Genomic DNA, 22485 nt, shown 5'->3' on the forward strand with positions numbered 1-22485 from the left:
GATTCATGCAAGAACCAAAAGAACAACACCTGAAGGCAGTAAAGCAAATACTACGTTACATCAAAGGAACTAAAGAGCATGGAATCATCTACAGAAGACAAGGAGGATGTAAGATCACAGGTTATAGTGACAGTAGTTTTGGAGTTAATACAGACAAAGGAAAAGGAACAACTGGTCTGGTATTCTACTTTGGAGAATCACCTATAACCTGGTGTACACAGAAGCAACAAACAGTGGCACTATCATCATGCGAATCAGAATTCATGGCAGCCACTGCAGCAGCTTGTCAAGCACTATGGCTTAAAAGATTGTCAAGTGAAATCACAGGCTGGAAGGAAGAAAAGATAACACTCAGAGTAGATAATGTTTCAGCAATAGCACTCATGAAAAATCCAGTCTTTCATGGAAAAAGCAAGCACATCGACACATGCTATCACTTCATAAGAGAATGCGTGGAAAACGAAGATATCACTGTGGAACACATAAGTGGAGAACTACAACGGGCAGATATACTAACAAAGGCATTAGCAAGGATCAAGTTTGCTACAATGAGGGAACTGCTCGGAATTCAAGATTTGAAGCAACTCATGGATGTTCGAGATTAAGGGGGTGAATGAAACCGGTTAATCTCTTAACATCATGTACATAGTTTAGTTAGATAGTTATATAATTAGAAATAATATTAGATATGGCGGTTATGAACTACAAGGGTTGAAGTTGACAAAGTGGAAGTTTGAAACTACCCTCACTAACCGAATGGGTATGTCTCCTACACACACCATTCGGAATCGACACCAAAGAAAGGGAAAGGACGCGACTGTTGATCATGCGGACGAGAATCAACACACCTCTTCAAGATCCAATCTCAACCACACATCCAAGAGACATGACTTTTCACGAAGAGACGCAACCATTCACTCGTACCCGTAGGAAACTATAAATAGGGATAGTTAGATTCATTTGTACTTGTTCATTACATTCGAAATCAATTGTATATACTCTCAATTCGATATTGTATACATTCGGTTATTATCAAGTTATTCAAGTTGTTGTTATTCAAGTTATTCACGCTTATTAGAGATCAAGATCCAAGTTTGGGCCAACAAATCAATAACTCAAATTAAACCAATTTAGAAAACATGATGCCTCCTTAGAGGATGATACCGCTTTAAGCGATTTAAGCCTCAAACTTATGATGTTTAAAAAGGAATCAAAAAGGCTGAAAGTGAAGGACAGAAATATACAGGTTATAGGTGTTCTGAAGACCTTACAATTATTAATAATAAATTAAGGAACTATAACTTATCAATGATAATCGCTACCATTCTTTTATTAATATAAATGACTCGGTCAATAACTCTTCTGAAATTCTTTTTGTACGATACGCCACTTGAATTGACGTTGTTGTTAAATTATTATTGCTTCTTATGTTAGCCATCGAACATAATGTTTATAAACTGTTGCGTGTATATATGTTTGGACAATTATCGCAAAGTCAATTCGTGTAGATGCCAGGCAACTTCAAGGGGTTGACCTGGGTAGGTTTTTATTGGTTTATGTTTCTTATCAGAGAAGAAACATCTGATAGGCCTCTTATGGGAAACTACAGTTCAGCATCAAAAGAGGATAGTGTTGACCGCGATGAAGCGGCTCCTTATCGGAAACTACAGGATTATTTGAATCATGTTGCAGGTAGTTAGTGTATGTGGTTTGTTTTCCCTTTGGGTTTTTGGTTTTGAGGAACTTTTTTTCTTAATATGTTAATTTATTTTTTCTTTGTTATGCTTCTTTCATCAAGCTAAAGCCAAGTCTCATGACAAATACAGCATTAGTTTTGCCTCGTCGAAAGATAAGGGTAAAATACAAATATTGGCTCATGGTTTGAACAAGTTTTCTTTAAATGGTCTAAAAAGGGCCACAGGAAATTTCAAGTATAACGTGAGGTCGAGGCTAGGTGGAGGAGAATTTGGGGAGGTTTTTGAAGGAGAATTTGGGACAAAGCAGTACGCATCTTCCTGGTTTGCTTTTGATGGTATATCAAGGATTGCCATCAAGAGGTTTCGTCACTACAAGATTCAGCATCGCCTGAAAGAGAATGACGTTATAGAGGTGAAATGTGTTTTCTTTATCTATGCCTTTCTTATAACGAATATTGGTAACTAACTTATGGACCTAATGAACATATATTTATGGTTGCAGTTTGTTGATTTGACATTCTTAAGCAAATTTAATCATCCGAACCTTGTTAAGGTTCTAGGCTACTGCTTTGAAGACGAAACACTGTTCCTTATCTATGAATTCATGGAGAATGGAAGCTTAGATTCTCACCTGTTCACAAGTAAGTAGATCCTTAGAAACATATAAGAAACTAAACGATTTGATGTTCCTTATCTCTGCGTCTTTTTTAGCAGGCAAGATACCACTTCCATGGAAGACAAGAGTTAAAATAGCACTAGGAATAGCGGAAGGCCTTTTGTTCTTGCACACTACAGAAAATAAGGTTGATGATTTCTCCATTAAGATACACCAGATATTGCTGGACAAGGTAACTTTCATTATATGGTGCAACTCTATATGACCTCGAGTGATTTTATTCCTTATTTTATTTCGCGTAGAACTTCAACGCAAAGATTTCTGATTTTGAATCTGCAAAAATAGTATATGGAGGTTCATTCAAGGAGATTGAACACTGGAGTAAGTTCCTTCTATGTCTCTCCTAGCTTTCTATTATTGCTCCTACTTTCCGTACATGTTGAAATCTGACAAAATGATAAATGATTTCAGATAACTCTGAATACGAGGGCATCATCCATTCTTTTGGAGTATTATTGATTCAAATAATAACTGGTGAACGTATTAGTAACATTGATATTGCGAATCTACGACAAAATATGTGGAATCCGAATGGAGAAATTAGGAAAGGGAGTTTGAGGAGAGTACTGGATCCGCGCCTGCCCAACAAAGATGATACTACAATTATGGAGGCAATGAAGTTAGCACTCGACTGTGTTTCTATTCCTTATTTTCCTCTGAAGAAAGCAGCGGATGTGTTGACACAAATTTATACTCATATCATAAAAAGTGATGTGTATAAGTAGCCAAGTGAGCCATCCTCAGAATTTTGTGTTTAGCAGGGTAGGGTTTGCTATTCAGAAGGGGGTAGCGGCACAGCTTGTTGCTCGTCTACCTGTCATTAGTCAGAATTATTGGATCCAAAGAAATCTTAGTTTAGTTAAATGGTGATGAATGATTGTGTGTGAAGTACTGAAGTTCCCAAATATGAGAAACTGTTTGGATGCAGAAAACAATTGTGTGTGCAGAAAGATTTTATATATTGTGAAAATAAGCTTAGAGCAAATACATACAAATCATCCATACGTTTTTGACAAAATGAATGACACTACTTGTAGGATGTCAACCGGTACCAAGTGAAGAGACAAACCCCAACTTTAGTTGGTAGTTACATACAACCGGCCATAACTGACTATAACTACCCTAACTGCCGAATCTTATGTTATCTAAATAATGTGACACAGTTACATTATAACTAAATAATAAGAATAATACAAAGTATAGTTTAATATACTGACATAACCCCCTAAACTAGACTTATGTAGTATCTAATTAGGATATGCTATCATAATCTTCATCTTCAAGTGAAACTTTTTTTTTTTGGCATAAATCCTTTTGATGTGATGATCCACCTTTTTTGGGTCAATAGATTTGTGCTTGTTTGGATTACATTACCCACTACCTCTTCTAATTAGATGAATTCGTTTCTATTCTCCGTCATATGATCCTTGAAGGACCGGATTTATAAACCATATTCAATCGATGTCTTTTTTGTTGGTATCATCGTCATCGGAAACCCAGGACCAGTCGGAACGGATCGAGTTGTGACCGCAAACACAATCATTCTCAAACAAACCACAATAATCACAATACTTCATGATGAATCAAAACTACCGAAACTTTCTGAATGATAATGAACTAACCGAAACTTGTATTAATGCAGAATTTACACAAACTGATCTTCTATAAACGAAACTTGCAGTACATGAAATCTGGAATTGAAGCCGTGAATTTATATGAAACGAGCAGGTGCGTCTTCAACGGTTGTGACTTTCGCTGAAGAGACACGTCGCTTCCCAAATAACCGTATGTGCGGTTACATGTATACTCGCACCGTTCCATCATATTCACAGCCCAAACCCAATACCTTAAACCTAATGGACTTCTAGAGTTCGACCCAATACATAACGTGGCCTCCGGCCCAAAGTTGTAACATTAAACATAAAACAAATAAACAGTTTTGACCCATTAACAAACTAAAACGAATAAATAAAGCTACCGGCCCGAGACCCATTAACCATTCGGATGGACTTGATTATATGATCTTCATTTTTATTGTTTCTTTTGTAGTGAGGTGTGTTGATGATCTTGTTTTCTGATCATATTGTTTTGATGATCTGGTCATGGTGAACATGACGTGAAACGAACATGCTACCTTCTTCAGTTTCCGCCGGATTTGATCGAGATTTCTCTATATCTTTTCTGCTCTGATACTGTTAAAATTAATATTCAACTTATGATATTTTATTTTCAATTTGCAAATCCTGTATTTGGGTCTTTTGTTTGTTGGGCTTTTTGGACTCTTGCTCCTTCTCCTGTTGGGCTAGTGATCTCTTATGGGCTTCCTATATGGGTTGATTGGGCTTCAAACATATTATTTCCTTGTCTTTCACGCAGCTATTCAAGGATGATTGAAGGCTTTCCTTTTATCTCAATTCCAGCTGGTTCCTTCTGTTACTTAGCTGCCTTGGTTCGCTATAAAAGGGCATAAGGGTGTTGGTCTCAATCATCTGTGTTCCCGAATTTCATTTAAGGAGAGAAGATGACATTGTTTCTGGCTCTCCAAATACACCAACAACCACAGCATGGATAGCTTTACGTTTGGCTGGACCTGCTTGCACCGAATTATGAAGATCCAAAAGATCTCGGATGGAGAAGACATATATCGTAAAGAGATTGCACCACTGTTTTATCATAAAGGGTAACTTGCATAGCAACCAACATCTTCTCAAATCTGAGATACTTGGCATACACCAACCTGATTTGTACTAATACTATTTGAAAGGGATTCAAAGGTATAAGCATACATACTACACAGTTTGTTTTGAAGCAATTTGCGACCGGTTTTCTTTATAAACTTGACGCGGGGGCAGACCCAATGGTTTAGCAGCCATAGCATGGGCTACGGCTCAAGTGCGTATTCATAGTGTATTATTTTCCGGTTTTATACCAAAGATACCCCTAAAATAATACAAGGATACCCCTAACCAACCCAAACTTGTAGAATAAGGGAGCCCGATTGAAACAATGGCCCAATTACCCATACTAAATTAATATGATTGAAATTATAGCCAAATTAGTTAGGGGCTGTTTGGCAACTTTTGAATTGTTAAGTGTTGAACCAATAAGAGATCTGAACCATTAAGTGTTGAATCAATAAGAGGTCTGAACCATTGAGAGCTAGTATCATGTTTAACCGTTCAGAGGCAAATGTCTGACAAATTCATATTAGAGGTCTTAACTCTTAACCATTCAGATTCAGTATAATGTTTAACCATTCAGAGGAAAATGTTTGAATCATTCAAACATTTGCTCGCGAAACAAACAGTCTGAACCATTAAGTGCTAAACCAGTAAGAGATCTGAACCATTAAAAGCCTCATTAAGAGCTAAACAAACAGCCCCTTAGGTATTTGTTTTACTTGATTTATTTATTGTCGTTTTTTTTATATTGTATGATTGCATGGTAAAAAAAACTATCATAGTTTGTGCATCAGATGTTACAAAATGTAAATGTTGAAATAAAACAAACCTGAAGGAAAAGGTCAAAACTTTCATGTGGGTTTGATCTTGTATTAGACTGGACCTTGTTAGTAAGTATTCTCAGTCTGCAGCCAACATCCGAACCGTCACAATCACATCTGCCACCAGATCTCGACCGTTGGATTCGCGATGAAGGTTCAGGTGGGTTTGATCTTGTATTAGATTGGAAATTGTTAGTAAGTGTTCTCAATCTGCAGCCAACATCCCAATTGTCACAGTTATATCTGCCACAAGGTCTCCACCGTTGGATTAGCGGTGAAGGTTCTCCTTTTCTTGGTACACAATGATGACCGCCAGGTAGAATAACCATCATGCTAAAACAATCTTGATTCTCTTTAGCATCCTCCTTTCTTGGAAACCTTACAACAATATCTACCAGCTCATATTTATGTTGGACATCCAAGATTCGGTGGTTAGGTTGGCCTGAGACAACAGAGGATAAAACAAACTCCCTAGTGGTACAATTAGTAATTTAAGGACTTGAAACCTTCATTTGGGCTGTTACATTAGGGAGATAACCATGGCCTTTACCTTTAGGGCCATAATATAACAAACCACGTTTCTTTCTCTTAACTTCACGAACTTTGAAAAATGTATAAATCCAACTGTTTGTCGTTTGTATCATCAACAACAAATTTAAATAAAGGATGGCCATCTGAAAAAGAGCTCGTTTTCTTGATGACGATGACGATGATGATAGATTCATTTCATTCTTACTCCTACATGAATTATCATCTCCGAATTCCTCACAATTTCCCAGACCCATCTTCACTTTTTTTTTTTAATTTTGAATCTTCAGGTTTATTTTGAGAAATTGGATCTGATTCCACTGTTTTTGTAGCAGATTTAGCAGCTTCAGGAGACATGTTTAAAATGAGATTGGAGAGATGATCTACCGCTTACAATTCTGCCAGATGGCAAATGGTTTTTGGTTCCAACAACAACCTGTTTGTGTTGATGATGAGGATATTGCCATTTAATCATTCTACCAATTGACAATATATGCCTGCAGTTGGCTTTACAGGGGTGTCGAATTTATTTTGTAATCTCAGACAAAGCTCAAGAGCGAACAGAATCTCTGCCATTTCAGGGCGTTTTATTGACTTGCTACTAAGACAACGATCTGCAATTTGCACAAATTTCTTCAAACACTTTGGAGATATCTGGTTCTTGATATTAAGATCAATGATACTATACACTTTATCCTTCTTTATAGATTCATAAGCCCACTTTACCAAACTACACTCATCATCGAGACTGTTATCCAATGCGGCCCTCCCACACAACAACTCGAATAATACCACCCCAAAGGAAAACACATCTGATTTCCTTGTCAACCGTCCAGTCAAAAAATACTCTGGATCGAGATAGCCAAATGTACCGCTAACAAGTGTATTGACATATGCACCTGATGCATTTGTTGGGCCAATTTTGGATAATCCAAAATCCGATATCTAAGCAGCATAATCTTCATCCAACAGAATATTTGAGCTTTTAACATCTCGGTGTATGACTCCATGTTGGGTGCCTGTTCCGGTATGAAGGTAATGCAATCCTCTAGCGGCACCTATGCTTATCTTTAGTCGTTGTACCCAACTCAGAACGGTCCCATATTTGTGCAAATGACCGTCAAGGGTTCCATTCGGCATAAAGTCATAGACAAGGATCATCTCTGAGTTATCGTTACAATTACCAATCAAAGACACAAGATTGCAGTGCCTCAACTTGGTAAGCATCTCGATTTCAGCCCAAAACTCGGTTGCTCCTTGGCTGGAATATGATAAATGCAATCACTTAATGGCAACCATAAAAGTTGCATCATTTTCAATAGTGATGGTAGCTTTATACACCTTACCAAAACCACCCTTCCCTTCAACCAATGAATCATCGAAATTCTGGGTGGCTGAGAGAATCTCATCAAGTGAAAATTGGCGACATAATTGTGGGAAAGGCAATGATCGCATCTGAGTTTCCATTTCACAAAAAAAAAAAAAAAAAAACAATGACCTTTTCGAGAAGTATTTCTGCTATAACAAAATAGAAACCAATAAAAACCTACCCTGGTCAACAAACAACACCTTCAAAAAATACTTGACGCCTGCACTAAATGACTTTTTTGTTGAAGAAACAAGTGTCCATTGAAGTGGCTGTCCAAATAACTTCAGACAACTAACAAAGGACAATAACATTTTAACAAAAAAGGGATCTAGAAGAATGTTTGGTGGACCGAGTCATTGAACTGAGACCTATATTGATGATATTAATCAGTGTTCCTCAGTTTACAGTAGTAATAATGTAAGGATCAAAATGTAATTGTTGTAGGTCCCTCTATGGAGGATGACGAACCTAAACCTTGTTATACAAACCCACTAGCGAGTGCGGAATCCAAGCTAGCAAGCAAACCGGGATGAAGCAAGTATAAACACAAACACACAAGGGTTCACCGATTAACACCACTGTATTAATACGTATGAAGGTTCCGGTTACAAGCACAATGTTTACAAATCTAACTTGCAAACTCTCAAAGTGTGTGTGTGTGTTTTGGCAGAATGCTCTCAACAATTCTCTCTATGTGTGCACCCTGCTTCTCACATACACTACATGGGTATTTATATACCCAGCCCAGGTTGTCATGTCCGAAGGATTCGATAGATGGTCGAAGGATCATCTATCGACTACAATGCTTTCGAAGGATCAGAATTCACCTCGAAGGATGATCTATCGATCATCCATTCGAAGGATATCTTTCGAGTTCATCGAAGGTTCAGCATTATCCTTCGATGTGCATCCTTCGAGCCAGACAAATGACAACCAATAACTAACTGTTTGACCAAGTCAATCCGGAGGATGGTTGACTCGGTCAACTTACAGACTAACTAGGACATCGTTTTCATATAGACCGAATACAGACAAAGTAAAGACACAAGTGCATCAACAAACTCCCCCTTGGCTGTAGCTTTGTCTTTATCTTCTATAGTTGTAGACTCGTCTCGAACTTCGATGGTCTTTGGTCTTCGAGTTCTCAAAACTCTGATGTCCTTCAAGTCTTCAATGCCGGAGGATCTTCAAAATCTTCACGTATTGAAAGCAGAGAGTGTATCAACAAACTACCCGTATCATGTAGGAAGTGTGTTGACAAACTCCCCCTTAACATAAGCTCCCCCTTGAGTTATGCTCGTGAAAAAAACTTGATCTTTATGAAGTGAGATCCTTATGGTGTTGATGATGGCCAGCGGCAACTCGATCATCTTCATCATTTGAGCGCCTTCACGTTGTGTCTTCATTCCAAAGCTTTGTCATCGACCATGTTCTCCTTGCCTTTAGAATCTGCACATGCAAGAAATCTAAACGCGTAATGAGAACAACTGCTTGGAATATAGTTAACATAAACCAATGACACACAGATGACCATGTCACAAATCAAACACCGTCCGACAGTTTGAAAGTTTTTCAAATTTATCAACTTCAAATTTCAACTTTCAAAAAGCTTGCAAATTTCGACCGTTTATGAAGATTTAGTCAATTCGGTTTTTCGTTCAGGTTTCAGGCAACGAAGACTCGAGTTCCAACATCGTACGATCGAAAATAAAATAGAAACAAAATCTTTTTGGCTTTTTGAATTTTTCAAATGTAAAAACTGAAAGCAGTAAATAAATATATACAGACATTCTTTTTGTGAGTTTCGAGGGTAAGAGAATCATATCAGTGTAAGGTCATGCCAAAACCCTCTTGTTGTTCAGTTAGTTAACATTAAGATAAGCATCCTATAACAATTATCGGTATTGTTGTCCACTTAAGCTCAACTTATCAGATGTAATCATGTTTAGGAGATACGTTAAGGTATGATTTATACTTACCGACCGGTGTTCATCCACATCACGACACATTCCCGTATCAAGATATGCACGAGGGTTCATCTTACCGGTGAGTATACCGATTATCATCTGTTTGACCGTATATGATGTGAGATTCTCACTTATTTTGATTTGAAAACAAGCCCTTTGTGATATAATCACTTATTGATGAGGAACTTGATTTTCATATGCATGAGGGCACAGGAGCAAGTCCGTGAACAGGTCAGTACTTCCGTACAGCAGAGAGACGAACTTGACTCCCGGATAAATGTGATATTTTATCACTTATTTGATTTGGACATGTGATTGTTTATCACTTATTGAGGTCGAATGCAATATGTATTATGTACACGTATGTATAGTATCATGGAAGATCTTAGACTTAGTCTATTTATAGAAGCAACCATGATACCCAGATGATAAGCAGCATAAAGACCGAATATCTCAGAACCTCGGCAATCTATCAAACGAAATTTCGGTACTAAGACCATATGCCAATGAATGGTTCCCACCTGGTCTTCAGTCGGTTTAAGATTTATATCACCCTGCACACTTTAAAATGATTGTGAGCCTACCGATACATCTTATATAGAGCTGCTCATCGTTTTTCATTTAAGGTTTAAAGAGGCTTGGATAGACCACTGATGTACTATCATTTTCTCTTTTGCTCGCCAGGAAACTCATTTTTGCTTTTCTATTGTTTTTGTGTTTTTGAAATTTTTCGATGTTTTTGGATTTTCAGATTTTTGGATTTACTCCCCCTAAAATCAACAAACTAAGAGAAATTTAAAACACAAAGATATTTACAAAAATGATTTTCCGATGTTGGTTTTACTCTTGCTTGACCTTAATGCCGTTTACCAATAATAAAAAGTCAAATCTTGATTTGTCAAACGCTTTGGTAAATAAGTCGGCACGTTGGTCATCGGTGTGGACCTTAACAACATCGATTAATCTTTTCTCAAAGCAATCACGTATGAAGTGATATTTGATTTCGATGTGTTTGGTCTTTGAATGCTGCACAGGATTCCTTGTGATCTGTAATGCAGCAGAATTATCAACGTAAATAGGAGTAGTTAGGAATCCAAAACCGTAGTCCCGCAATTGTTGCTGGATCCACAGAACTTGGGAGCAACAACTTGAGGCAGCAATGTATTCAGCTTCGCATGTTGATGTTGCGACACACGTCTGTTTCTTGCACTGCCATGTGACTAGGCGATTTCCTAAAAACTGACATCCAGCCGTTGTGGATTTGCCGTCGATTTTACATCCGCCAAAATCAGAATCACTGAACGCGACCAATTCAAAGTTATTATCCCTAGGGTACCACAGACCAGTGTCTGGGTAAGCCTTCAAATAACGAAAGATCCTTTTTACAGCTGCAAGATGAGAGTCCTTTGGATTGACTTGATATCTGGCAAGCAGGCACGTTGGGTACATTATGTCTGGTCTTGATGCTGTGAGGTACATTAGAGATCCGATCATGGCGCGGTAATATGAAGGGCTAACAGCTTCTCCCTTCAAATCTGGAGTAATTCCGTGATTTACTGCCAATGGGGTACCAATGGGCGTTGCATCAGATATCTGGAACCGGCTCAAGATGTCGCCAACATATTTAGTCTGATGGATGAATATCCCAGACTCCGTTTGTTGCACCTGTAGGCCCAAGAAGAAGTTCATTTCCCCCATAGCACTCATCTCGAATTTATCCTGCATTATGCGCTCGAAATTCCTGCACAAGACATCATTAGTAGAACCAAAAATAATATCGTCAACGTATACCTGTACCAGAAGAAGATCTCCATCTTGTTCTTTGATGAAGAGAGTACAGTCGATAAGATCCCGTCGAAAACCATTCTCCAGCAGATAGTTTGATAAGGTTGCGTACCAAGCTCGCGGTGCTTGATGAAGACCATAGAGAGCTTTGTTGAGCAACCAAACCCGATCGGGATGGATAGGATCTTCAAAACCTGGAGGCTGTTCGACATATACCTCTTCTTCTACCACACCATGTAAGAATGCACTCTTCACGTCCATCTGATAAACCTTGAATCCTTTGAAGGACGCATAGGCTAGAAAAATCCGAATCGCTTCAAGACGTGCCACTGGTGCATACACTTCGTTGTAGTCGATGCCTTCTATCTGACGAAAACCTTGAACGACTAAACGTGCCTTGTTTCGAATAACCACTCCACGGTCGTCCTTCTTACATTTGAATACCCATCGAGTACCAATCTTCTTGTAGTTCTCAGGCTTCTCGACAAGCTTCCAAACACCAAGCTTTTGAAATTGCACCAATTCTTCCTGCATGGCTTCAACCCATGAGCTGTCTTTCATCGCTTCTTTCCACGATTTTGGTTCTTCTTGTGACACGTAACACGCGAAGGACCAGTCATTCTGTTGACCAGACTCTCTTATAGCTGAATACAAACCAGCATTCCGGTTGTTTCTCAGCTGATTACGCGTCTGCACACCGCGATGGACATCTCCTATTATGTTCTGCTGGGGATGGGTATCATGAATCCTCATTTCAGGATTATCTGGCACACGAGCATTGATACCTAAATTGTTAAAATTAAGATCAACAACCAACTCCACACCAGGGATGTGTGTAGAGGTGGATGCATTCCCTTCAGCAGTATCCACATTCTGCACATGAGGTGTATCAACAGAAGCACCTTGAACAGGAGCAACTGGAGCAGAAGATCCTTCAGCTGCATCATGATATTCATCATCTTCAGAAGACTCATTATAGTCAGCAGCATCTTCATAAACCTCATTTTGAGCCATATTGTTGATAGACGAAGAACCTTGAGGATCAACAACAATAGGTCTAACCAAAGGCGAGACAGCAGCGTTGTCACTTTCCAACAACATTCTGGCCGCTGCTGATTCTTCGTCAAAGGTTGGCAGATTGAAGGAGTCAAAGAGTCCATCATAATCGAACATCCACGGATCACCCGGAGCCCTAACAGGACTCGTATACCTTTGAACCCTCACCTCACTCCATAGCTCTACCTTTTTGGTAGCTAGATTCCAGACACGAAAGTTTGGAGTTTGGTATCCAAGGAAGTAGCCCTCGATAGCCTTAGCTCCAAATTTTCCATCTGGTTCAATCATGGTACAAGGACCACCAAAGGGTTCTAGGTAAGAAAGATCCGGTTTCCTTTTCTGAAGGAGTTCGAAGCAAGTCTTGCCATGTCTCTTTACTGTAAGAACTCTGTTTAATGTGTAGCACGCAGTCGACACAGCCTCCCCCCAGAATTGTATAGGGAGTTCCGACTCAACTAACATTGTTCTCGCAGTTTCTATAATTGTTCGATTCTTCCTCTCCGCGACACCGTTTTGTTGTGGAGTATAACGAGAACTGTACTCATGAAGAATGCCTTTAGAAGTACAAAACTCATCCATAACTTGAATCTTGAATTCAGTTCCATTGTCGCTTCGGATTCTTTTCACTTTCAACGAATAGAGATTCTCCAACATAGTGATAAGATCCTTGAGGATGCCAGGAGTTTCACTTTTGTGTGCCATGAAGGATACCCAAGAAAATCTAGAGTAGTCATCAGTAACTACTAGACAATATGCATCACCGAACATTGTCTTGTGCTTCATAGGTCCAAAGAGGTCCATATGAAGACGTTCGAGCGGCATACTAACCGTGTTGATTTTCTTCAAGGGATGGGATTTCTTCGTTTGATTCCCCTTTTGGCACGAGACACAGATATCTTGTAAATGAAAACTTCTTACAGGCACACCATTCACAAGATTGTTTTTCACCAAATGGTTCATTTTCCTCAAGTGAATGTGCCCCATTCTTCTGTGCCATGAAATTGACTCCTTTTCTGTGGCTTTAGAGACAAAGCAAGTGACTTGTGCAGATGTTGTAATCGCCTGGCTCATATCGAGAATATAAAGATCATTAACTCTCGGAGCCGATAAGAGAATCCATTCTTGTGGAATTTTGAATCCGGGTTTCAGCACATAACAGCCGGCATCATCAAAATGCACGGTGAACTTTTTATCGCAGATTTGCGACACGCTCAGAAGATTATGATCAATTTGCTTCACATAGTTGATCTTGTCGAAACATACAATACCATTGGTGACACTTCCCTCTCCAGTGATATATCCACCTTTATCTCCTGCAAATGCGACATAGCCTCCTCTAATATTTCTCACATCGTATAGAAGCCGTAGGTTGCCAGTCATGTGCCTAGATGCCCCACTATCAACAATCCAATGACTGTTAATAGTTCCTCCTGGAACACCCTGCACATGTCAAGTAAAACATCAGTTGAGAATAGGGACCCAAGCCTTAGTGGTCTTGGGTCATCCCTGAGCATCACGAAACGTGATATCAATCTCTTGATGGTTTTTAAGAACAACCGCTCCCCCTGAATTGTCACCCTTCTTAGGTGACCAAGGTTGTTTTTGCCTACCAGTTTTTGAAGATTCTGGTTTTGCAGGTTGTGACACACTTGGTTCCTTTTGAACTGTTTTAACTTCAGATTTTAAAGCTTTTTCAACAGTTTTCATGTTCTTACGTCGTTGTTTAGTTTCTTGTTCTTTCACAGTTCGTTTATCATTTTTAGGTGAAACTGATCGACGTTGAGGATGAATTGTTTCAGGTGGAGCTTTCTCAACAAATTTTTGCTTTGGAGCATTTGGGCAGTTTCTGATGATATGCCCAATTTCTCCACATTTAAAACATGTTCTCCTTTCAACAAGCTTAGGAGAACTTGATCGACCACAAGATGTCGAAGTCGTGGACCCTGAGGTACTAGCCTTTTCATCACACCCATTTGTATGTTGAGTGTAATTGTTATCACTGTTTCGTTTTAAGATTGTGACTTGCTTTACAAAATCTGTGTTAGATTTGTTCTCAAAGGTTTCAATCTTATCAGTACCCTTGGATGACACGAACTTGACATCTTTTGCTTTCTTTTGAAACCGAGCTCCTTTTGTTTCAGATTTCATTCGAGAGACATTCGGCTTTTGAGCTCGTTTGACTGGTTGTTTACCATTAGAAGCACTAGATTGTTGAGTGGTTGGAGATTTTGGATTCCTAAACTGTTTTCTAATCTCAGCCTTAGGAATTGGATCACATTGTGTTACCATAATTCCTGGAAGTGTTTTTCCCAAAAACTTGTTTGTGTTGTCTTCAAAGACTTTATCAATCAAAGATTGATTTACATTTTTAATTGGAAAAACGTGATCTGAGTAAATTTGATTATCTCCAACCAATGTATACAACACATTACTGCTTTTAACAGTAGACACCGACTTCTTTTCAACCTTAATAGGATCAATCACTTGTTTCTCGACAGATGAGACATCAGGAGTATCAGGATCACACAAGATGTGATTCTCAACAGGAATGACTACTCCTTTCATCTTGCCAAGTGATTTATCCTGATCAACTACATCCAGTTCTGGTTCATCATCCGATGACTCATAATCCTCAATAATTGGAGGAATTTGATTCATGGATGGTGAAGTTTCTCGCTGCTTTGTGGATGTGTTTGAGGAATTGTCCGGTTTGAACCCTAGACCAGTAGCAAATTCCTCAACATCCAGAGGCACACTGTGTTCATACCGAGGCATTTCCTCCTCATCAGGCATCTTGGTATAATTGTTCATCAAAGGGGGCGGACATTTCTTATACCCTATGCCTTTCTGATTTCCCTTCAGTTGTTGAACATCAATGATGTGATCAAGCACAAATCGGGAGTTAGAATAACTTTCCAACTTCTGTTTGATCGCATCGTGCTCAGACTTGGCAATGGCTAATTGTTTTTTAGTTTCTTCCACAATGTTAATATATTCATTTATACTTACTTGCTTGTGGTAAACTACTTTGTTTACTTCGGACATGTTTTTCTTTAAAGTTTCAATTACTGATTTAAAATCTTTTTCGTTCCGAGTTAAAGCCATATTTGCCTCTTTGCTTTTCGATAGTTCAATGACCAAACTTTGATTATGACTATGAAGCTTTTCTGATTCAAGCTTCATGTCAGCGCATGATTTACAAACACTAGGAGCAGGAGGTTCAGAAGTTACCTGACTCGAAGAGGCTGAGACATTAGCCATAAGGGCAGTTTGAAAAGAAAAAGCTCCATCTTCAGAGAAGAACTTCTCCATTTCCTTTGATGCAGTAGCAGCCCTCCTAATCAGAATTGATTTCTGACATTTCAGCTCATCAGCTTCATTCAATAACTCCTGAATATCAGAACTTGCTTCCTCCTTCACATCTGACTTAGACTCTGATTGATTATCCCCAGAAACAGAGCTTTCTTCATCAGAACTCCCAGAATAACCAGAACTGTCATCACTTTCAGATGACTTTTGATTGATGATCTTTGCATAAAGAGCTATTCCACTTCTTTGATCACCGTCACCAAACTGCACAGACCAGTCACATCCCTCATCACCTTGAACTGTCAAAGCCCGATTGGTATTTGATGGTCCAGACTGGTTCTGATTGTTGTTGACTGCCACCATCCTCCTGTCTTGGTTTCTGAATGGGTTGTGATTGCCTTGTTTTGTTGGCCGAGTGCACTCACGTTTGAAGTGCCCTTTCTCGCCACAATTAAAGCACGTGACAGCATTAATATCAAACCCATACTTCGTATCTTTCTTCCCTTCCAACGGAGTCCTACCAGTACGAGCCATGAAGTCTTTGGCCCTTCTAACCGCACTAGCAAACGCCCACTTAATATCCATCAACTCCATTTCATCTTTGTCGATCTGTTGATAATCTTCATGTGTCATGTTGATGTTTCCAATCTGACCCGCAACTAAACCGCAGTAGGCACTGACCATAGTATTGATCAGTTCTACATGCTCCTTTGCAACTTCTATACTAACTTGGGAAAGATTTGAAGTGTCAACACGAACAGTGTTAGGGTTTGGAGGTTGAGGAGTGCTTGTGAAATGAGCTTGCTGTTGTGGTTGAACTGGTGGCTGTGATGGAACTGGAATGTAAGATCTTGGATCAAAACCCGGAGCAGGATTGGTCTGAGGAAAAGGAAGAGAGCTTGTGTTCGACACGAAAGCAGTTTGCAGTTTCGGTTGCTGAGCAGCAGCGGATTTTGCTAAGATGTCGAAGCCTGGAAGATACATTTCCGTATTTTGAGGAACTGGAGCTCGCTTAGCTTTCCTGATTTCTTCCTCATTCTTATGTTCCAGTTTCTGAATGAACTCATAGATATTAACCGTATCTAGAGTTCCAGTGTGCTTCAACAACTCAATGAAAGAACTCCACTTTGGAGGTAACGCGTCAGCAAACTTGTTCACCGTGTCTTGTTGAGTGGCAATAACCCCGTAAGCACACATTTCACTGATCAGATGATAGAAACGCGTTGTCATATCATTTAGAGTCTCGTTTTCCAAAAACTGAAACGAGTCAAACTCTTTCTTCAACAAATCATGACGAGACTTTCGCGTAGCTGCATTGCCTTCTCCTCTAGCAACTAAGGCATCCCACAATGTTTTCGTGTTCTTGCAGTAGGAGAACTGATGATAAATATCCTTATTGAGCGCTTGTGTAAGTGTTGCAAAGGCCTTTTTCTCCAATTCATAAGATTTCTTGTCAGGTTCAAGCATGTTGGCATAACCTTCTGAAGTCGACGCAGCAACCTCAAGAGCTGCATTGAACGGATTGATGAAACACGTCCATAGATCGGTGCTTTGCCCTTGAACATACGTGTGAAAGCGGTTTTTCCATGATGGAAAATCGTTCATGTGATTCAACTTTGGTGGACGATTGTTGCTGCCCGTTTCACTTTCGCTAATAAGAAGATTTTGAATGCTTTGACTTTGATTGGAAACCAAGGCCCATTGACTTGGACTGATTGATGGCGATGGAAACATACTCTTCGCCCAAGCATCAGCAGAAGTTAGTTCTTGACTAGATTGGGAATTCAAACTCCAATCCCAAGGACTTGTACAACTCATTTTGATGAGATAATAATGGAGAACCTACACAAACACAAACTGTTAAGTTTAAACAGACAAGAATTGAAAGATACTGACCTGTTCGAAAGATCAAGACTTGTTCGAAAGATCAACAGTGATCGAAAGATTACTGTTGAGTTTCGAGCAAAGTCTTCGAAAGATTCACAATGAAAGATCCTTATCTTTCGAGCAATTATCACGAAAGACTCACAGTTCGAAAGATCTTTATCTTTCGAATACTGATCTCGAAAGATTCTCAATGAAAGATCCTTATCTTTCGAGATAAATCCTTATCTTTCGGACAACTAACTTTCGAAAAGATTCCAGAAACGAAAGATAATGCTTAGACTTCGAAAGACGACTCGAAAGATGTTAATCTATCGAGCTGTGTCTGATCGAAAGATGATCTTTCGAAGTCGAAGGATATCTTTCGGAAGCTTCTGACACAATTGACACAAAGTTGACGGGTAGGTTGAAAAGGTGATGGGTTGGTGCACAACTTTCGGCAGAAGGTATGTGCAGACTCAACTTTTCACCAACTTTGAAAAGTTTACCCAAAATGGACACCACCTTATCCAGAACCAGTCACCGGAAATACAACCGGAGATATGGCCGGAAATTATCAAGTTTCTCAAAAACAAGTTTTCAAGTTACCCAACCCAACCTTGAACACTCCCGAAGGTTTAGAAACCGTTTTTCAGTTTAGAGATACAAGAAAAACCACCAAAACGGGTGCTAAACCAAGTGTCCAAACACACCAAGAACTCGAACAACCCGGTTTTAAACAAGGTAAAGAGCCAAGCTCTGATACCACTTGTAGGTCCCTCTATGGAGGATGACGAACCTAAACCTTGTTATACAAACCCACTAGCGAGTGCGGAATCCAAGCTAGCAAGCAAACCGGGATGAAGCAAGTATAAACACAAACACACAAGGGTTCACCGATTAACACCACTGTATTAATACGTATGAAGGTTCCGGTTACAAGCACAATGTTTACAAATCTAACTTGCAAACTCTCAAAGTGTGTGTGTGTGTTTTGGCAGAATGCTCTCAACAATTCTCTCTATGTGTGCACCCTGCTTCTCACATACACTGCATAGGTATTTATATACCCAGCCCAGGTTGTCATGTCCGAAGGATTCGATAGATGGTCGAAGGATCATCTATCGACTACAATGCTTTCGAAGGATCAGAATTCACCTCGAAGGATGATCTATCGATCATCCATTCGAAGGATATCTTTCGAGTTCATCGAAGGTTCAGCATTATCCTTCGATGTGCATCCTTCGAGCCAGACAAATGACAACCAATAACTAACTGTTTGACCAAGTCAATCCGGAGGATGGTTGACTCGGTCAACTTACAGACTAACTAGGACATCGTTTTCATATAGACCGAATACAGACAAAGTAAAGACACAAGTGCATCAACAATTGTTGAAGGCTCAATCTATTTGGACACCCGGCTGGCCTATTTGGACACCTTTGGTGCCCTCGTCTAGGGCTATATGGGGCGTCTAGGCACTGAATTCAAGAGGCTTTGAGTGGGATGTCAGGCACAAAGTTTGAGGGGTCTAGACACCCCCGTCTAGGCCTAGACGGGGCGTATAGGAGTTGGGTGTTTTTTTGAGTTGAAAAAATAGGTGTTTTGGTGGTGTAATTTGATGGTTTTTAGAGGGTGATGTTTTTTTGAGTGAAAAAATGTGTGTTTTTAAAGAAAATTTTTATTTTTTGTATAAAAATATTTTACCGTTTTCAAGATTGGCCGTTTAAATATATTCGATCGTTTAAATATTAAATTGTTTTTGACATTTTATTTTTTTCAAATATTACCCTACCATTAAATATTATATTGTTTAAATGTTATACTGTTTTCAACATTTTAATAACCTTATTCAAATATTATATCGTTTAAATATTATCTAACATTTAGAAAATTATATTGTTTTTGTATTATATTTCAATTTCATGGTTTTATCATTTATTACGAAATATCAATTTAAGACAAACAATCATTAAGTAGCCGAATAACTGAAAACAAACTTAAATATGACATATATAAGATAAGTTTGTACATCCATAACAAAATACAAACTACAACTTAACACTAAATACCAAAATATGTACATGCGGCTGGTCTATGTCTTAGCGTCCGAGTCCGATTCTGGATCTGGCTGCTGCGGCTGCTGCTGATGATGTGGTGCTCGAGGTGGTGGGAGCGGTATGGCAGGTAACCCCCCCTCTCTCTCTCTCGTCTATCCTGCGCCTCCCGAATCAACCAACCCACCAAATTCATAAGCATGTTAACGTCGGCTCGTAAACACGGATCTGCAGCTCCCAAGGCATGACCTGGAATAACATGCCGCGGAAACTAGGGCGCCCCGAGAGGTGGTGGTGGCTGTGGCATCGCTGGTACGTCTAAATCCACCGGAGGGTCTTGCACGACCGCTGTGGCAGTATCTGGCAGAGGATAGACTGGATCGAACTGCTCCGGTAGGTCCTGCGGAACCCATACGAGACCTCCACGGGTTTTAAACCTCTCGCCGAGGACGTCGAACCTCTTAATCAGCTTCATCCTCCACAACGTCTGAAAACCCATCCGCGTTGGTGCTATGGGCGGAAGTAACTATGGGTCCGCCTCCGGTAAATGGCACAATGAACGAGCAATGACGGTACGTACACCCCGCCATACAAAAATCCGCGCTCATGCCGGTGATAGGCGGAGGCGAAGTACTGGGCTAGACCGTATGCAAGTGCGCACGGCCTCCTATACAACAAACAATAAAAGAAAAAGACGTCGGTGCTCATATACCACTCACGGCTGTGGCCACGAGCTGTAATAGAAGTAGAGAGCATCCTATGTAGATACCTGCAAATAGTGTTAGCGAAATACGGAAATTAATAAATAATAATAATCACAATAATTACTGTAGTAAACACGCGTACCTGTACAATGGGTCATCAACATGTGAAATACTCCCCTTCGCCTTGTCGTGCTCCCAAGTATCTGCCCCCCGCCACCACCTGCCAAAACCCTAAAAAAGTGGGTCTATCAACCATTACTAGCCCCTCCGTATAGACGTCTGTAGCGACCTCCTCCTGCAAGTATAAACCGCTATGAACCGCAAACTCAGCTAGCGTCATCGAACGCCATACACCAGCAAGCCTGAAAGAAACCTAGGGCGGAGGGGGATGAGCATGTGGCTGTGCAGGCGGCTGGTCGGCCCGAGGAGGGTGAAATGTGAATGTCGATAAAAACTCGACCAGCAGCTCCCTGAAGCTCGACATGTGCGCTAACTCAAAAAGAAGATGCCACGACGAATCCACGGGATTGAAATAACGGAGTCTAGGTATAACAACCCTCAAAAATGTCCTAAAACATCCTGTAATCGCAAAACCAAACTCGCGTATCGTTATTTAATTTGAAAAATGAAAAAAAAAATAAGATTTATATGTCTGTCGTGGCCCGTGACAGACTAAGAGAAATCTTCCACGGGTCGCAGAGACCCCATAACTTGCCGGACACTCCTAGGGACATGTGTCGTATACGTGTCAAGTCTACACCGATGATTGGTCAGCCCCAAACCCTAGCTAGAGGGTATGGCGACCCGTAGCGAGCTTAGTCTTGAGCTCCACGTGGCGCGACGGGGTCTCAGAACACTTATAAATAGAACGTTTCAGCCACAGTTTCAATCGTTCAACTTTCTTTTCTTTCTCTCAACATATAGAACGAAAATAATACCCCAAAATCACAAAGCTTTTCCCCGTTGTAAGTGTTTTAACCCCTGATCACTGATTCGATACCCTGTCCGATCGATCTTGAACCCAGCAACAGATGTCAAGGCGCTGCCTGATAAAGGCTATGCTTTGTAAACTATGTTGGGGTTCTGATCTCGTGACGTATTGATAAAGTTGAATTGGGTTATGTGACAACTCGAATTTCCAAGATTCTATTTCGCATTTATTGCACGTTATTGTCTTGTTTAGTTGATTAATTGCACAATTAGTTGCTATGGAATTGTATACGTTTTGTTACAATAAAGTGTTTTGTGGTTGTGCATGGTTATGTGTTACTTGTGAAAGATTTGACAAATAATGGAATGTGGTGTTGAAACTGTAATAAATAATACTTAAGGGTGTTTAGGGTTAATAGTAAAACCTTAACAACTCATAACCCTAATCCCCTTCCCTAATCATTCACTAATCATTCACAAAGAATCAAAACACGTACTTTCACCTCCTCTAATCCTCTCTACAACCATCTCCTCATCCTTCTTGGTTTCACAAGTCTTTTGCATCAAGTTTGATTGCCAATCCATCTAGAATCGAATCAAGGTAATTGTTTAATCATTGTTTATGATAAATTGTTGATTGGTTGATTGATGTTAAAACCCTAGTTCTTCATGTGATAGGCTGTGATTATTGATTTGATTCGGAATTACTGTGATGACGATGATGATTAATTGTATGCTTGATGGATCGTTCGTTTTGTGATAGTTATTGTAATCATCGATTGACTGCCTATGATTTCTGTAATGTGAATTAGGATTTTGATTGTATGTAAACGTAACTGGTTGAATATAAGAACGTAACTGATATAATCATGTCGAACTTGATCATTTGTATGTATGTTGCTGTTAGTCAGAGTTTTATTGGATGCTCTTGTCTGAGTTTTGGGTAATGCATAAAGGTCCGAAGTTTATAAACATATGTTTTGTCTGAGTTTGCAATGAAAACATTTAGATCCGAGTTCCTTTATAAACATATGGTCCGAAC

General features: G+C 39.7%; 2 protein-coding genes across 4 annotated transcripts; one reads left to right on the forward strand and one right to left on the reverse strand.

Moving 5' to 3' along the window:
- Nucleotides 1-1485: 1485 nt before the first annotated feature.
- Nucleotides 1486-3360, forward strand: LOC110942387 (probable serine/threonine-protein kinase PBL11). Of its 3 annotated transcripts, none has more exons than XM_022184141.2 (6): nucleotides 1486-1692; nucleotides 1799-2109; nucleotides 2200-2338; nucleotides 2412-2545; nucleotides 2616-2694; nucleotides 2785-3360. In XM_022184141.2, exons 1-6 carry the CDS (start codon nucleotides 1509-1511, stop codon nucleotides 3096-3098), a joined length of 1161 nt encoding a protein of 386 aa, XP_022039833.1. In that variant the 5' UTR covers nucleotides 1486-1508; the 3' UTR covers nucleotides 3099-3360. The 3 variants fall into 3 exon arrangements, with proteins under 3 accessions (XP_022039833.1, XP_035832120.1, XP_022039832.1); XM_035976227.1 differs by having other exon boundaries at nucleotides 1805-2109; nucleotides 2409-2545; XM_022184140.2 differs by having other exon boundaries at nucleotides 1487-1692; nucleotides 2409-2545.
- Nucleotides 3361-6874: 3514 nt separating this feature from the next.
- LOC110944226 (serine/threonine-protein kinase PBS1) lies at nucleotides 6875-17086 on the reverse strand. The gene is made up of 6 exons (XM_022185939.1): nucleotides 16571-17086; nucleotides 16069-16153; nucleotides 15023-15297; nucleotides 7743-7858; nucleotides 7487-7664; nucleotides 6875-7348 (listed from the first exon to the last, which is right to left on the reverse strand). The coding sequence occupies exons 1-6, from the start codon at nucleotides 17084-17086 to the stop codon at nucleotides 6875-6877; spliced, it is 1644 nt and encodes a 547-aa protein (XP_022041631.1).
- Nucleotides 17087-22485: the final 5399 nt, after the last annotated feature.

Source organism: Helianthus annuus, chromosome 8 (assembly GCF_002127325.2).
Source record: "Helianthus annuus cultivar XRQ/B chromosome 8, HanXRQr2.0-SUNRISE, whole genome shotgun sequence".
Taxonomy (NCBI): Eukaryota; Viridiplantae; Streptophyta; class Magnoliopsida; order Asterales; family Asteraceae; genus Helianthus; species Helianthus annuus.

Excerpts from the sequence above, each read along its gene's own strand:
- LOC110942387 (XM_022184140.2), top strand. The coding sequence starts at position 1,509 with ATGCCAGGCAACTTCAAGGGGTTGACCTGGGTAGGTTTTTATTGGTTT. Across the intron at positions 2,339-2,408 it reads AGATTCTCACCTGTTCACAA|CAGGCAAGATACCACTTCCA; the intron begins GTAAGTAGATCC and ends CGTCTTTTTTAG. Across the intron at positions 2,546-2,615 it reads ACCAGATATTGCTGGACAAG|AACTTCAACGCAAAGATTTC; the intron begins GTAACTTTCATT and ends TATTTCGCGTAG.
- LOC110944226 (XM_022185939.1), bottom strand. The coding sequence starts at position 17,086 with ATGTGTGCTTACGGGGTTATTGCCACTCAACAAGACACGGTGAACAAG. Across the intron at positions 16,154-16,570 it reads TAGAACTGATCAATACTATG|TTTGGTGACGGTGATCAAAG; the intron begins GTCAGTGCCTAC and ends TGGTCTGTGCAG. Across the intron at positions 7,665-7,742 it reads AAGGGTGGTTTTGGTAAGGT|CCAAGGAGCAACCGAGTTTT; the intron begins GTATAAAGCTAC and ends ATCATATTCCAG.